This window comes from Apodemus sylvaticus, chromosome 17 (assembly GCF_947179515.1).
Source record: "Apodemus sylvaticus chromosome 17, mApoSyl1.1, whole genome shotgun sequence".
NCBI classification, from domain to species: domain Eukaryota; kingdom Metazoa; phylum Chordata; class Mammalia; order Rodentia; family Muridae; genus Apodemus; species Apodemus sylvaticus.
Window position 1 is genome coordinate 64,476,124 of NC_067488.1, and position 15,248 is coordinate 64,491,371.

Genomic DNA, 15,248 nt, shown 5'->3' on the forward strand with positions numbered 1-15,248 from the left:
AGCATTTTATCTCACAAACTATGAATTCTACAGAGCCCCCCCCCCCAGGGTCAAGACTGTGGGTCATATACAGGACTATCACTTAGATTATGTTTGCAGCATATATTGATGGATTGAAAATACTGCGTGGGAAAAACTGGAGGACATCCATTAATGTACCAGACGGGGTGTACTAAGAATAGACTCACCGCTGGCCTAAGTAAATAATTCAGTTTCCTTGTGGCAACGGTCACATCTACAGGAAAGACCACAATGCCTCTGTAACACCATGCAGGAGGCAAACGGTATCTCTGAAATCTCTTAAGAATCCCAAATGACTCACTGAAACTTATTTCAGAATCAAGCCCGAGAATTGTCTAGCTACAAATTAGCTTTCAGCAGAGCGTTGGAAGACCCAGAATGTCTACCTCTGTGGAGAACTGTGGCAGGTCGTCGTGAGACCTGGATGGTTGGAAGAAAATGGGTAGCAGGACCTCTGCAGGCAGTGTCTGAGGTGCTTATGGCAAAGGGGCCACCTCTAACACTGGCTTTCTCTGGCTGCAGACCAGATGCTCTTCTGTGTGGCGCGCAGGTGGAACAGTGGCGGTAACTCCTAGGGGGAGATGAAGTGACCACCATCAAACAGTACCGGACACAGCGCACGGAAAGCACCACATATGCGTTTGCGGAATGACGAACATGGAAACTCCTCCTGCAACCCACACACCTCTGTAACCAAGAGTTCAGTAAAGGCATCCTTTCCCTTCTCTTATCCCTCCCAGTCTGCACTGAAGCCCAGTCTTGCTTTAGAACTCCCTGCTTCGGCCTCTGGAGGGCTGGAGGTCGGAAGGCATTACAGGCCATAGCATTGCTAGCATTACTGGCTCCTCCTCCTCCTCCTCCTCCTCCTCCTCCTCCTCCTCCTCCTCCTCCTCCCTCTCTCTCCCTCTCTCCCTCTCACAGAGTCTCCTCATCTTCTCAAGATCTCCAGAGTTCTGCAGTTACTTTTCATGTTACAAATATTCCTCTTTTGTAAAAACCGGACCCTAAGAAGCAAGGAGAGCGGTTCCTGGCTTTTTTTTCTTCCTAATTTGTGCTGTCTTTTAATGCATGTCCGTGGTTAAATCCCTACGTTATTATTGATCGCAATGCTTTCTCCCTTCACGTGAGACTATTAACCGTATGAGGGCTGGGAGTGTAGGTCGGCGTGGGGGGAGGGGTGCTGGGCTGGACTCCTAGCATCTGAGAGGCGAAAGAGGAAAAGGGTAAGCGTACAAAAGACTAAGGCACACAGTGGGTGTAGTGTCATTGAACACTGACTAGGACCGGGCTCAAGAGGCAAGTGCCTCGCCGGGGAGTGAGCGACACTCGTGCACTGCAGAGAAGCCACCACCCACCAGCGTCTTTAACACGGCTGTGCAGACCCAAGGACTCTGTCCCCCCGCCGCTTCTGCGCCCCAGTCCTTGGGTTGTCAGGGCCGCATTCCTTCGCTCTCTGCCGTCATTTCCCCCTTTCGTTTCTTTGTTCTTCCTGGCACTATAGTTTCCCATACTGTCCTATTAAAGAGTTTACACGTAGCTATGACGTGTTCGGCCTAGTCCCGGGGCTTGGAGGTCTGATTTGCAAAACCGCATCCCCTGCACCCCGCGACCACTCCCCGTGAGTGCTCCCTCGGGCGGGGACAGAGGGCTCTCCGCGCACACGTGTGTCGTTTCCCCTTCACTATTCGGGCACCGTGTGGCTTCTCGCCATTCTGCAGATTAGTTTAAAGGCCCTCGCGAGTCCCTGGAAGCCGGCCTGCCTCTGCGGTTGCAGCGCGTCCAGCAGGCGCAGCCCGGCTCGCCCAGCCTCTGCCACTCCCCCTCCCCCTTCCCCGCCCCCCCAGCCCGACTTCCTCTCGGGCTCCTCGAAGCCGGGGCGGTTTGATCTGGGGCGGGAGTGGCGGCGTCCCTCTGGGCATGCTCAGTCGCAGGCTGAGCAGCGGCGTCTGCTGAGGCAGAGCGCGGGCGTAGCGCAGCGGGGCAGTGCCGAGAGGGCTGAGCGGAGCTTGCGGCCCGAGCCGAGCGGAGCCGAGCGGAGCCGAGAGCAGCCGAGCGACGGTCTCGGGCAGACATGCAGATGATGACCAGGAACGTCCTGCTGAACATGGAGCTGGAAGAGGACGACGATGAGGATGGAGACATTGGTGAGTACCAGGGCCGGGGCTGGGGCGGGGAGGATCCGCGGTGGAAGCCTCTGCGCGGAAGTCGAGGCTCCCGAGCAACTTCGGGTCTTTTTCCTGCGTCCGTTCCGGGCCGTGTTTTGGGGGCCCCTGCTCCCGGGTTCACGACCCACCTGAGCCGGATTCTCCGAGGCCACAGGCTGTGCCGCAGCACCGGCCCGCAGAGACGCGAACAAAAGGGCTGGAGCCGCGGGCGCGGGGCAGGGACGCGGGGCCACGCCGGGCGGAGGACCGTGGCACATTTCCATCTGGCCTCCTGGATGTCAAAATGTTCTCTCTCATGGCCTCCAAACACTTTACAAAGTAAATTTAGGAGTTGGGTGTGGCTTTTCCTTCCTTTCAGGTTTTACTCACAGACCAATCAACGGAATTTGGTAACTCCCTGGTCTGGACGAACTTAGGAATTCCACGTTGAGATTTAGCCTTGGCCTTTCCTTGTGACAGCGGTTTGTCAGGCACTCAGAAAGCACGTAGAATTCCTTTTTTAAGTAGGGGAGAAAAGTGCGCACAGGTTATCCTCCCTGGCGCCTCACACTGTCAAGCACAAGTTTCTGATTTCCCGGAGTTGAGCAAGTTAATGCTCTGCACCTGGCGGTTGTCAGGTAAAAATGTAGGAATGCTGCTGTTTCGGGAGACTGAACAGAGAGTGACCCTTTACATAAAATACCACCCATAGGAGCAGCGTTAAAAAGTTACACTCATGTTAGCACAGTTAGTTTCTTAGGGCGACATTCTGGTCTGCCATAGGAAGACACTCAAGTGAGACCAAGCAGGAATAGAAATTGACATGAGCAAGAGGCTCTGCGTGTGAGCACTGGCTGCCATCAGATTTCAATTTAGAAAGAAAAATCTAATTTGGTCTAGCCTCTGTTACATGATAGGCGTCATAGGCTGTCTTCAGACCCTGCCAGTAGACTGACTTAGTTTGTGGTGATCCCTGTTTGTTCCATGAAGTAAAACAGCAGAAGTAGTTAGCTACCTCTGCCTCTTCTTACCGTAGCCTCCAGCATTTAGATTAATACTTTAGATAGCAGACAGCCTGTATTGACAGGCAACAAATATTTAAAGAGGTTCTGGTAATTTTTGCTTGTCCTTTATTGAGTTATAAATTTAATGTGGAGTATACTTATTTTTGTATCAGACAACGTTTTACCAAGCTTATGAACGTTTATGTTACTACAGAATTATAAGCCTTCTTGAAGGTTACTCAAGTAGGTTAATAGACTATTGTGAACTAATTCTAATTTCCAACAGCCGGAGAGGAGGCACTGGTGAAATGGAGATTGTAATTGAAACCTCTGCCTCCAATCTTGTAGTGGTAAAGCTCTTGATGAGTGTCTTTCTTCAGGACGCGTCACTAGAGGGATAGTTGTATAATTATTTAAAGCATAATCAGCATCGATGTTAAGTTCTGTTGAATTTTGCTTAGCTTTAAAATTCAGAGCAGGAGAGTTCCTTTGACATGAGACACCCTCCCCCCCCCCCCCCCCCCCCCGCCCACGACATCATCTAAGGCTAATCTCAAACAAGGAAAGTAAAACGTTTTAAGTAGAGGATGGTATCACAGAGGTGTTCCGCCCACGTGTGTGGAGCCCAGCCTTCTGGGAGACCGGCTTGTAAAGCTTTATAAACAATTACTTGCAGGTTGTTGCTTGATACTTAGAGAACTAATTCGGGCTGTTGTTGGATACTTAGGTGCTGCTTTAGTGGCGGGAGTGGACTCCTTATGTGGAATGAAGCCCCGTGGAGAACTGAAAATGGTATATTTCTCATGGCGTCTTCCTTGTTTGCTTACGTCATGACCACTGGAAGTAACCCAAAAGGTGCAGTGATGAATGAACCCACGGGGCACAGTGTTGTTGTTGTTGTTGTTGTTGTTGTTTTTAAGCTTGCTCAATTTTACCAGGGAGTCACACAACTCCCGTGTAGGCAGAAGTGCCCTAGTGGAGATGGCCGGAACTGCAAGTGCCCGGAAATGCAGAGGGTGGTCTGCCCTTGGCAGCTTTTGTCTCCACACTTCCCACCTCCAGTTAGTCAGTGAGTCGAGCCAGCATCACTTCTGGATTTAAACAGTGATAGATATAGGACAGGTGCGACGGCTTAGCGGGTAAAGGCACCTGCCGCCAAGCTCGAGGACGGGAGTTCAATACCCGGACCCACATGGTGAAGGAGAGTCTATACTTCCACAAGTTCTCTGACCTTCGTTTATGTTTTGGCTCTCTTGTTCCCCGCCCCCGTCCCTCCTTTAAAAAAGGGAGAGCAATAGCTTTCATGGCAGACTGTGGATGCTCTTGGATAATATATTTCTTCAGTGCTTCTCACCCCTCTATAGTTTATATAATACTATCTAAAACTATAGTTTGTATGATAGGTTTAAAAAGGCTTTTATTTTCTTGGGTTATCTGTGGTTCAAACTTGGCCAAGGGAAAGTGGTTCTAGACACGGGAGTTCTGAGGAAGAACTCAGGTTCCCATGAATACACTGGAAAGCTCTAGGTTTACCATGTGTTTCTGGTAGTTGACTTTGTGGTTTCTCATACTGCTTGTCTGGTCTGTCACTTGGGAAATGGACAGAGGCCACTCTAGGTGATGGTCCGGCCATTTCTCTGTCGTCTTTTAGCGTGGCAGTCTTAGAAAGACTTATCTACCCATGGGATCTCTTCCCGAAGTCTAGTTTCATGTTTAATCATCCCCCAGTCCAGCCCTGGTCTGTTGGGCCTCCTGGACAGCGGTGGAGCAGCCCTTCTGGGCCAAGTGCAGGGGGCTGTGTGGTAGACTGGGCAAGGCACACCCCTGTCCCAGGATGGGGGTCCCTTGAAACACTAAAAGTCCCTTGTAGAGGGTGACTTTATTGAAGTGTATGCAAAACTATGGGAGGACAGCATGAAAGGGGACTTTGCAGAGGAGGTGGTTAAGCTGTGGAAAGTCCGGCCTATGCAGGGACAGAAAGCATAGATGAGTTTCCAGGGCAGAGATGCCAGGCTGGAGGGCCGTGGAGGGCCTATCCTGGGAAGAATTCTCCAGACATCTTAAAGATCCTGAGCCAACCGTCACTCGGGAGACCCGGGAAGCTGTCTTGGGAGGCTGAGACCTGCACCTGGCAGCGAGCTGGCCGTCCCTCCCAGGATTTGGGTTTAGAAGTGGCTGCAGTGACCCCAGGTTCCAGGAAGGAGGACCATCTCTAAGCATCCAATTCTTGCTGTCACACCCGGTATAAGTCCACCTCTCGCGCTGAGGGGTGGGAAGGATGGGTGGTGCGGGGTGGGGTGGTGGTGTCTGTGAAGTCATACTTTTCCTTTTTTTTTTTTTTTTTTTTGTTTGTTTTGTTTTGTTTTTTGAGACAGGGTTTCTCTGTGTAGCCCTGGCTGTCCTGGAACTCACTCTGTAGACCAGAGCTGGCCTCGAACTCAGAAATCCGCCTGCCTCTGCCTCTCAAGTGCTGGGATTACAGGCGTGCGCCACCACTGCCCGGCCCACAAAATTATTTCTTAAGATTTATTTATCATTATATGTAAATACGCTGTAGTTGTCTTTAGACACTCGAGAAGAGAGAGTCAGATCTCATTATGGATGGTTGTGAGCCACCATGTGGTTGCTGGGAATTGAACCCAGGACCTTTGGAAGACCAGTCAGTACTCTTAACCGCTGAGCCATCTCTCCCTCGAAATCATACTTTTCTTAGTTGCTTTGGCTTGGGCCATTGCTTTCAGCCTCAATTCCTCTCTTTCCCTGAGACTCATCCTCCTTCCAAGCCTGTAGGAAACCTTTGTAGGCAATGCTGCTACTGTATCTCTAAGACTCCAGTGCATTCGCATATCCCTTGTTCCTTGCTTCTGTGTGTTAGCCTTCATTCATTTCTTCTGCTCTTGTGTTTCATGATCTTTGCTCTAATTATCTCTACAACAAGACATATATATGTGTGTGTGTGCATATATGTATATGTATGTGTATGTATATGTATACATGTGTGTATGTATGTATTATTTACTTATTATCATGTTATTATATGTGTGTCATTTATTTACTTATTTTATTATTTTGGAGACACAGCCTCTTATGCGCAGGCTGTCTGTGGGCTCTTAATGTAGCTGAGGCTGGCTTTGAACTCCCGATCCGCCTGCCTCTGCCTCCTGAGTGTGGCAATTACAGGCCTGAGCCACCACACCCGAATGAATGACTCACTTCTGAGATAATTTAACATATCACTTAGCGGTTTTATGGCTCTGTACAGATCTCTTCTGTGTTATCTGAAGAAGACTCCTAGCTCTTCTGCTTTGTGGCTGCCTGCCTTACTGCCCTTATCATTTACTGCTGCTGTAATCAAGGGGTGTGTCGAGAGAAATCCTGGTACAGAAGTGGTACCTGGGAGAAAGCCTGGAGCCACGCTATCTATAGAGTGGTGTGGGCAGCAGAGCCAGTCCGGGGGCCGGGAAGACAGAAGTGATTCCTAAAGGTGCAATGGGTTAACCTTTCCCATGTAAACCCAGCACTACTCCCCTCAGCTTATCTACTATAAGTTACATTCATGTGCATATATGTGTGTGCTTGTGTGCATGCATGCATCTCTTTAACAAAAGAATGAGAATTAAAAACCAAACAAGCTGTGATCCAAATCTTTTCTCTTTCCGCCTTGCCTTGCTCAGTTCTGCACGCTGTCATGACTTGCAGTCCACATTCTAACTTCTAAGTCAAATAGCAGCTTTCCAAAATGTCCCCTAGCCTTTCTCAACTCTTTGTCACCCTTACTGTTCTGTACGTGACAAATGAGCTCTCAGAGAATTATTCTGAAAGGGTGGGGGTGGGGTGGGGTGGGGGTGGGGTATTGCCACAGTGGCCTGTGTGGCTGGTTCCCTTTTCCCCTTTAGAAGCCAAGAAATTTAGGTCGAGCACTCCCACAGACATTTCCATTAGAGATAAGGTTTTAGTTCTGAGGTTTTGGGGAGGTAATCCAGTAGGATTGAACACTGCATGATACATGCCCAAGGTAAAGGAGGGTGTTAAACTCTGGGAGGTGGTGTTTGTAGTGGACTAGACTGAAATGAGTGTCTTTTAGTAAAAGTTTTCCTGTAGCTAACACTTTGTTTTTCATTACCAGTACACCTTGACCAAAAGCTGTGTTCTTACCGGGAGCTGCTTCCTGTTCTCATCCTGATGTTTTTCACATAGTAGGTATTTTAGCAAGGCATTTGTTATAGGGCTGATTTAGATTTTCATATGACATGATTTAAACTACCTGATCCAGTTTAGACAGGACATTCAGTCCATGTGAAAACAGCTTAGTTTTGGATCAAAGAGACACCTCTAGCTACCTTCATCCAAGGCAATGCACCTCTGGATTGATTGGCAAATTTTACGACGGAGAATGTGGGGATCTAATGCAGCCAAATGATGGTGTTATGCCGGTATTGCCATTGCTAGAGACCCCCAGCCTCTTGCATTGCCTCGTCGGTGCAGCACCTCTGAGCAGCACGCCCGGCCCGGGTCATTTCTATGACTCCTTTTTGCTTTTGCTTAGCTCTGTCTCTTCAGCTTTGCAGCTAAAATTCATTGGCACCCATCCCGAGAAGCAGGCAGTTGGAAGAGCATAAGAATATGGCAACAGTAGATTTTGGATGTGGGCCAAGCAGCAATGAGGCTACCATTCAGCTGAAGCATCCTGGAGAACACAAGTGGAAGGGCGAATGACTGCTCCCCTGCCTCTGTATTTATGGGAGTCCTGGTCACATTTCTGAAAACCAATCGACAGATCTTGTTGCAGGAAGTTATTCGGCAGCCAAAAACACACAAACAAACAAACAAACAAACAAACAAAAAAACAAAAACAAAAAACAGTCTTTTGGGGGAGTCAAGATGTTTCTTTTATTTTTAGTGCTTTTATTCTAGGACATTGAAGCTCCACAATTTGTGACATCTTTTTAAAAATACAAATAAGTTAAGATTGGGAAAAAGAGGGTACTGACCTTTTAAAGTTCTCTTCTCTGTAATATTTCTTTTAACTTTGACAACTTTACCACTGGGTCAAAGTCATAAATAGGTGTTCTTTTACAAAGCACAAATATGCAAATTGAAGGCTTATTTATAAAGTTTGTTTTGTAGAAACCAAGACTCTGTTTACATAATTGAAATTGCTATGATCTCTCCAAACATTGTAGCTAGATAGCTGAAAAAAACCTATTATTTGTCTTTGCATGCTCTCAGCGATTGCTGAGTTCTTCTTGGGGATCTGTCACCTAGACGTGATCTTAAACATTCTTATTTTTTCTTACTTGTGCTGACTTTTGAGAAAAAATATTCAAAAGAAAACCAACAAATATTTTGTTTTAAAAACAATTAGAATACATTGTTTTAAGGTTTTCCTCTCATTTCCATATTGAATTGAAATAGCTGCATTTGTTTGAATCATATTTTTTTCTGTTACTTATGAGACAGGTTCTGAGTGTTCCAGTTATGTAAAACATAATTCTCTATTTCTGAAGAAAAGGAAAGAGAAGAAAAAAAGCCAGTATTTCTTAGGATTGTGTAAAAAAAAAAAATGGTAAAAGTTAGTGGGTTTGGATGTTGCTTAAGGAGAAAAAGAAGTAGATTTTAAGAGTTTCTTGCTTTCTTTGGGGCAAAGGTGATTCCTATAGAGGACTGAAGACCTTTTATGGAGGAAAAGGAAGTCCATAAAGACACGTGCTGCCCTTTGCTGTGTGGAAGGGAAGGACACTGACTTGAGTGACATCTGAGTTTGTGTCAGCTCCGAAGCACCTGTGGTATTCACCTGAGGCCAGCTTCTCAACTGTCCCTTCAGTCCTGTGGTGTTGCTCGGAGGATGTGGGATGATGATTTTAGACCAGGAAGAGGCCTTTCTCTCTCTCTCTCTCTCTCTCTCTCTCTCTCTCCAGTAGTCAGTACTTTTCATCCTCTCTCTTCCTCATCCATTCCCGGAAACTGTGTATCAGGCACCATGCTTCTCACTAAGTCTGCAGTCTCGTCTTGTCACAATGTCTCCATTGCAGTTCACTCTTCTTCATTTTAAAGGCAGCCATGGGAACTGCCGCTCTTCACCTCTAATACCACTCGAGGGTTTTCTCTGACCCACAGCTGCCTGTTTCTGTTGTATCTTGATGTGCACCCAGGAGCTTAGTGATTTCCTGGCTGGGGGGGGGGGGGGGGGATGCGGTCCCAACAATGGCTGTTCTTCAGCCCTGTGTATTTAAGGTGAGAGTTAAGGAACAATAGCCAACAATTTCTGCAGAGTTAAAGACTGGGTTTTCCCTATATTCTCACAGTTAGGCTAATCATGATTTCTAGACCCCAGAAAGCATGTTTCATCAATAATTCTTCTTAGGGGCACTTAGCTAAAGGCTGTAGAGGTTAATGCATAGTAGGTTCCTTAATATATGGCTGATGAAATGTGCAGATTGTAGCCCTATCAGTGGGCTCTGTGGCACATACTTGCTCTGGTGGCTGCCAGACCATGTTTACAGAAGTGTGTGTCTACCTTCCTAGTAATGGAGAAAGAAGATGTTCTCATAAGTGACTGTGGTGATCTGAGTGAAAATGGCCTCCGGAGGCCTGTAGGGAGTGGCACTATTAGATGTGGCCTTGCTGGAGTAGGTGTGGCCTTGTGAGGAAGTCTGTCCCTCTGGCTAGCTTTAGGGTGTCAGAAGCTTAAGTCTGGCCCAGTGGCTCTCTCTCCTTGATGCCTGTGGACCCAGATGTCGAACCCTCAGCTCCTTTTCCAGCACCACGTCTGACTCCACACTGCCCTGCTTCCTGCCATGATGATAATAGATTAAACCTCTGAACCTGTAAGCCAGCCCCAATGAAATGTTCTCTTTAATAAAAGTAGCTGTGGTCTCATGGAGCCTCTTCACAGCAATAAAACCCAAGACCATGACTAGCCTTTCTTATAAATTAGCTCTTGAAACAGGACAAGAGGAGGAACCCAGGATGATAACTAGTGAGACTCTTACTGAACGGAGCTCTGCATGATCCCACAGTTCATGCTGGAAATACAGAATCATATTCACCATTCTACAGAGGGGGCAGCCCGTCAGGAACTTCCTGAGAGGGGGGATGGGCAGCCTGGTGTTTAAAATGCTCTTAACCTTTATTCAGCCTTGGCGTTCTCCACCAGTGTGTGTGTAGAGAGTCCCCGGTATTCCAGTGTTTTTGTCTCTTAATGTCTTGCAGAATTCAAGGCTATCTGGATCCTGACCTTTTGAGCTACGTTTTCTTCTTTGCGCAGACTTTCGGGGCTATAGGGTTGCTTTGGGAATCTATGGGTCTGGAAGGGAGAAGGGACCAGGCCATGGACTGGCGGGAATCCTCCTCCCTTTCGAATCCTGGGAGGTATGGACCTGGTCATCCAGAGGTCTGGAGCTGAGGGTGAAACCTGAGCAGGCCTGCAGGGACTTCCTCTGCAGTTGAAGAGGAAAGGATGACTCTTCCCTGTGTTCAAAGATTATTTCTGCCATCTGTTCAGTGATAACATCACTTTTATTGGGCCAAAGGTATAGACTGACATCATGCTTTGGCCAGCTATGACGCAGACCAGTAGCCCTCTGCTGGCCTGGGGTCTGTCCTTTGGCCACCTGTGACACGGAAGCAGTTCCTGGGCTGGTTGCTTGGTTTTTCGGTTTTTCATCTCAGATTAGCTGCCTGACCTTCTCAGTTGCTCATCATTTTTCTTAGGGTCTTTCCTTGTCTGTCTCCATACATCTTCAGATGCCTTAGCCTGGCTCTACACAGAGACGCAGAGCATGCAGGTTCACAGTCTGGTCCAGACAACCTCCAGCCATGTGACCTTGAGTGAGCTTCCTCTGTAAAATGGGGCTGCGGCATGCAAGGTGTGGGAATATCAAATGAGTAATAGCATTTCAGATTTTGGTGGGCTTTGCAGGATTCTGGGGCCTGCTCAACTGGGCCCTAGGCAATTGTCAACAATGTTGCCAGTGCTTTGTGTAGCTGTTTTTAGCTAAATGTATGTAACCCAGGATTACCTCTTGGTTATTCTGTAGAAGTTTGTTCTTTTTCCCTAAACCAGTAACTTCTACTTCCACACCCCCTTGACGCTTTGTACTTCTCATTTCTTACTGTTACTGTCTTGAGGGCTGAGGGCCGTGGCTCTAGTCGGCAGCATGGCGCCTGATGCTTCCGTTCTGATGAATATGGAAGAGAAAGACACTGATTACTAAAGAGCTGACATACTATTTAGGACTTTGAATAGTAACCAGCCCTTGGGCCTGCCAGTTGGAGGATTAATACATAGAACAGAGTGGATGGGTCTTGGCCCAATCATAGCCAAAATATGAAGAAATTTTAGTGACTGAGGTGTTTCAAACCAGGTAAGATTTTACAGTAGTAGATGCATTTCATAACAGGGTTGTATCATCTTGATACAATTTTAGTAAGAAAGATAGGATATAGTATAAAGAGTCAATATGGCAGACACTTTGATAGCCTTTATTCTAAAAATGTGTTAGAAATAAGACCATACATACATACAAAATATATTTTGACCATACCTCATGCTTACCTCTCCAAACCACCCCCCCACCACCCAACATGTCCCTTCAACTCATGTTCCCTTTCCATATGGTTCTCCCCAATCCTTATTAAATAACCACTGAGGCCAGTTAGTGCTGACTGGCTAGATAGAGGGATTGGGTCATCCACTGGAGCAATGGGCAACCTATCAGTTACCATATCCTCAAGGGAAAATGAGCCTTCCTTCTTCCCGCTTGGGCCTTGTGAGCCCCTCCTTATCCATGCTAGAATTTTGGCTGCCTTGATCCTTAACAAGTGTTATGCAGGTAACCATACCTGTGTGTTCATGCCTGTAATGGCTGTGTCATTTACAATATCCCTCGCTTCTTTACCTCTTTACACTCTTTCTATCCCTTCTTCCTTGGGACCCCCTGGGTCAGGGGTGGGAGCACTCACTGATTTAGAGATTCCGTCTGAGGCTGAGTACTCGGCCAATTCTTCGTGGCACTTGGATGAATCCACACTGGCAGTTGCCCTCTGCACAGAGAAGCTTCTCTGACCCCTGAGGGTGAGCGCATCACAGACACACAAAGGGAGCCGTTGCCCCGTCGCACCAAGCTGGAAGGAGAGGTTCCTATCATTTTACGTTTTATAATAGTAGGGGAAAGGAAAAAGTCCAAAATGTTTAATGGTCCACGAGACTTAACATTTCCTGTTCATTGGGTAACAGTAAAAAGTCTGAAAGTTAAAAACAAAACTAAAGACACAAATAGATACAAGTAGATAAAGTGGAAGTCTTGAGCCTGCTTTGTTACTGCCCTTGTAGCTTAAATCTTTTGGATTTAGTGATTTAAAAAAAAAGTGAAAGCTCTGTATCTTTTGTAGACAATACTTTCTCATTTTGTGTACTGAGAAACTTGGGGGCGATTGATTCACTCTGTCCAGTTGTTGGGACTGGACGGCAGGCTGCCCCCCTCAGGAGCACCACCCAGAGGACTGCTAAGGCATTGCATCCCTTGGGGTGAAAGAGACCAAAGTGGAAGGAAGAGGGGAGTTGAGTTTAAGGTTATTTGATTGACATTTATGCCTTTAATAGAAGTAACTTCTAGTGTAAGCCTAATTCTGTCCTTGAGTCACAGTGCCTGGAATCCAGCCTCTGCCACGAGGGCCACTCACGTTTCCTGCCTTAATTTAAATGTAAATAGTGTTTAGTGACCGCTGGGTACAGGCATCTATAACAGGCTCATTATAGCCTACAAATCATAGAGGAGATGCGAACACTTGCAGACAAGCCTTTCATCATGCTCAGGGTAAGCAAACACCAAAGACTTTCTAGCCGTCTGGTAATCATGGTTTTCCTGGGCGTTACAGTGGCCTCAGCTGTGGCTTCTGGCTTGTCTCAAGCTTCATGTACTTATCCTGAAGAGCTAGTTCAGTCATAGATAGTGTTGACTAACTTATTTGACCAGGAAAGTTCCTTTGAACCCTTGCCTGGATTGCCAGCAGTGAGCCCTGCTTGCAAATCAAACCTGATGTTTTTGGTTTTGTTTTAAATCCATATGCATCAAGCTTTCATTTATGTTAGCACCCTGGGACGGTCCCACCTTACTCACTGTATTAGTTTGGTAGCTTTGTACTGCAGACCTCCCGTAGGCCATGTGTTCTATGAGGTCCGAGGATACAGAAGCAGGTAGAGACAGCCGCCCCTTCGGTGGAGTTTGTAGTCTAGATGTGACCCACGAAAGCCAAAGGCATGCAAGATTATGTTCATTTACTGAAAGTCCACTCAGTGCCTTGTGTGTGCTAGGTATCGTCTTTGCTCTGGGAATTGAGCAGTAGCTCAGACATATGGCCCCTACCCTCAGCGCATGGGCCGCCTGGCAGGGTAAAGCAGGCATACCGAGTGGGTACAGCAAGTTATATTTAAAGGCTGTGAAAGGAGAGCAAACCAGGCTGGCACAGTGAGAAGAGAATCTTGGGTGTGCCCACCACTACCCAGGGGGAGGGCTTTCACTGGGGGATGGTTGGCCCTGCAGCTGTTCTTTTCATGGTTCTAAAAATAGCCTGATCTTAGGGGAGCACGTATTTGAAAAACAGGGCTGGGAGAAGGCTCAGATGTACTTTTGGCAAATGTGTGAAACCCTGCCTGTGCTTTCGGGTTTCTAGGCCTAGTTGTCCTGGGGAACTGGTCAGGCACAGGCTTTGTTTATGTTGACTTCCATGGTCTTTCATGCACCTTGTAGAGGTTGTTCACAGTCTTAAGCCCCACTGTTCCTTGGTGTGTTTGTTGGCTGCAATAGCTACCTTGAGTTAGAGGCAACAAAACACGGTTGCATCTTCAGGTACCTTCATAATGGCTTTACAGTTCAACTTAGCAAGATCTTCTCCCTTCTGTAAGTTTGAAAGGGATGCTAAGGCCTTTGGAGTCATCAGTTCTGTTAGTTCTTCTGTGTCATCAAGGGAAGGAGGGAGACAGTGGGTACTGTCGTTCCTTCCCTGCCCACAGTCTGTTCCTCTCTTGACCTCAAAGGCATGGGGACCTAGAGGAGAATGAATCTTCTGCATGAGTCTCAGCCAGCAGCACAGTTCTCTTTTCTGGCTGCTCTCCTGGGGTCTATGAATCACTTTTGTTGGGAAGAGGAGGAACTGGCTTTGCTAGGAGTCACAACCCAGCCCCTGGGAGCATGAATCAGAAGTCTGGCGAGGCAGGAAAGCCCTACAGGTGACTTCCGCTCGGCTCCAGCGTGGTCCTCTTCTTGACGCCCTTGCTGGAGAATCTCTCTAGAATCTCTTCCCTGTGAGTAGTCAGAGCACCCAGAGCGACCCGGAAGGGCAAACGCTAAGGCTTGCTGTGTTCTCCGGTCATGGGGCAGGAGGGCATGAGAACAAACTTGGTTTTCGTTTGCTGTTTAAAAACAGTCCTCTTGTTCAGGATCCTGTATTAGGCTGTCCATCCTAGAATGGCATCTCAACTTATACTTTTATATCCATTACTTGTGGTTCCTGGCCAAATGGGAGTCTTCTTGCTGCGTGAACTCCAGGGAGTGTGAGAGACTAATGCTGCCTTCTGCAGTGCTTTTGTCTGACCAGGAGCCCGCTCCAGTGATGCTCTGGATTAGATTTTTAAAGTTCACTTCATATATAGTGATATGCGCTGTTAACTGTGCAGCTTGGCAGAGTCAATCCTGGGTCTGACTGCCACCCACATTCAGGTGGCAGCCACTCCCCTCCACCCCTGCCCCCCATTCCCTTTCGCAGTCCAGGGGAACATTAAACAGTGAACCCTGTAAACTGAGTGTGCCAGCTGTTGGATTTTAAGTGAATAAAATCAAGGGGGGTATAATAATCTTTCGTGCTTGACCCTTTTCATGTCCCATGGTATTTTTTGGAGATTAATCTATGTGTAGTTATCGATTCCCATTAGTCCAGTGTATCTGAATTACAAGAAAATCTGGACAAGACCTTTTGTTGGTGAAATCTTAACATGCTATCTAACATTACTTTTTCATTCTATTTAAAGCCAAGTTTGTCTTTCGTCTTTTCTTTCCTTCCCTCTTCTTCCTCTTCCTCC

At 47.2% G+C, this 15,248-nt stretch overlaps 1 protein-coding gene across 2 annotated transcripts in view; it reads left to right on the top strand.

Annotated features, from left to right (window-relative positions):
- Positions 1 to 1,901: 1,901 nt before the first annotated feature.
- The window catches only part of Ano6 (anoctamin 6), a 176,534-nt gene continuing 163,187 nt past the window's right edge, over positions 1,902 to 15,248 (top strand). Inside the window, exon 1 of one of the 2 annotated variants that reach the window (XM_052160235.1) lies at positions 1,902 to 2,165. In XM_052160235.1, the coding sequence (XP_052016195.1) occupies positions 2,093 to 2,165 (73 nt within the window). In that variant the 5' untranslated portion in view covers positions 1,902 to 2,092. The remainder of the gene's footprint in view (positions 2,166 to 15,248) is intronic. The other variant, XM_052160236.1, reaches the window with a different exon arrangement.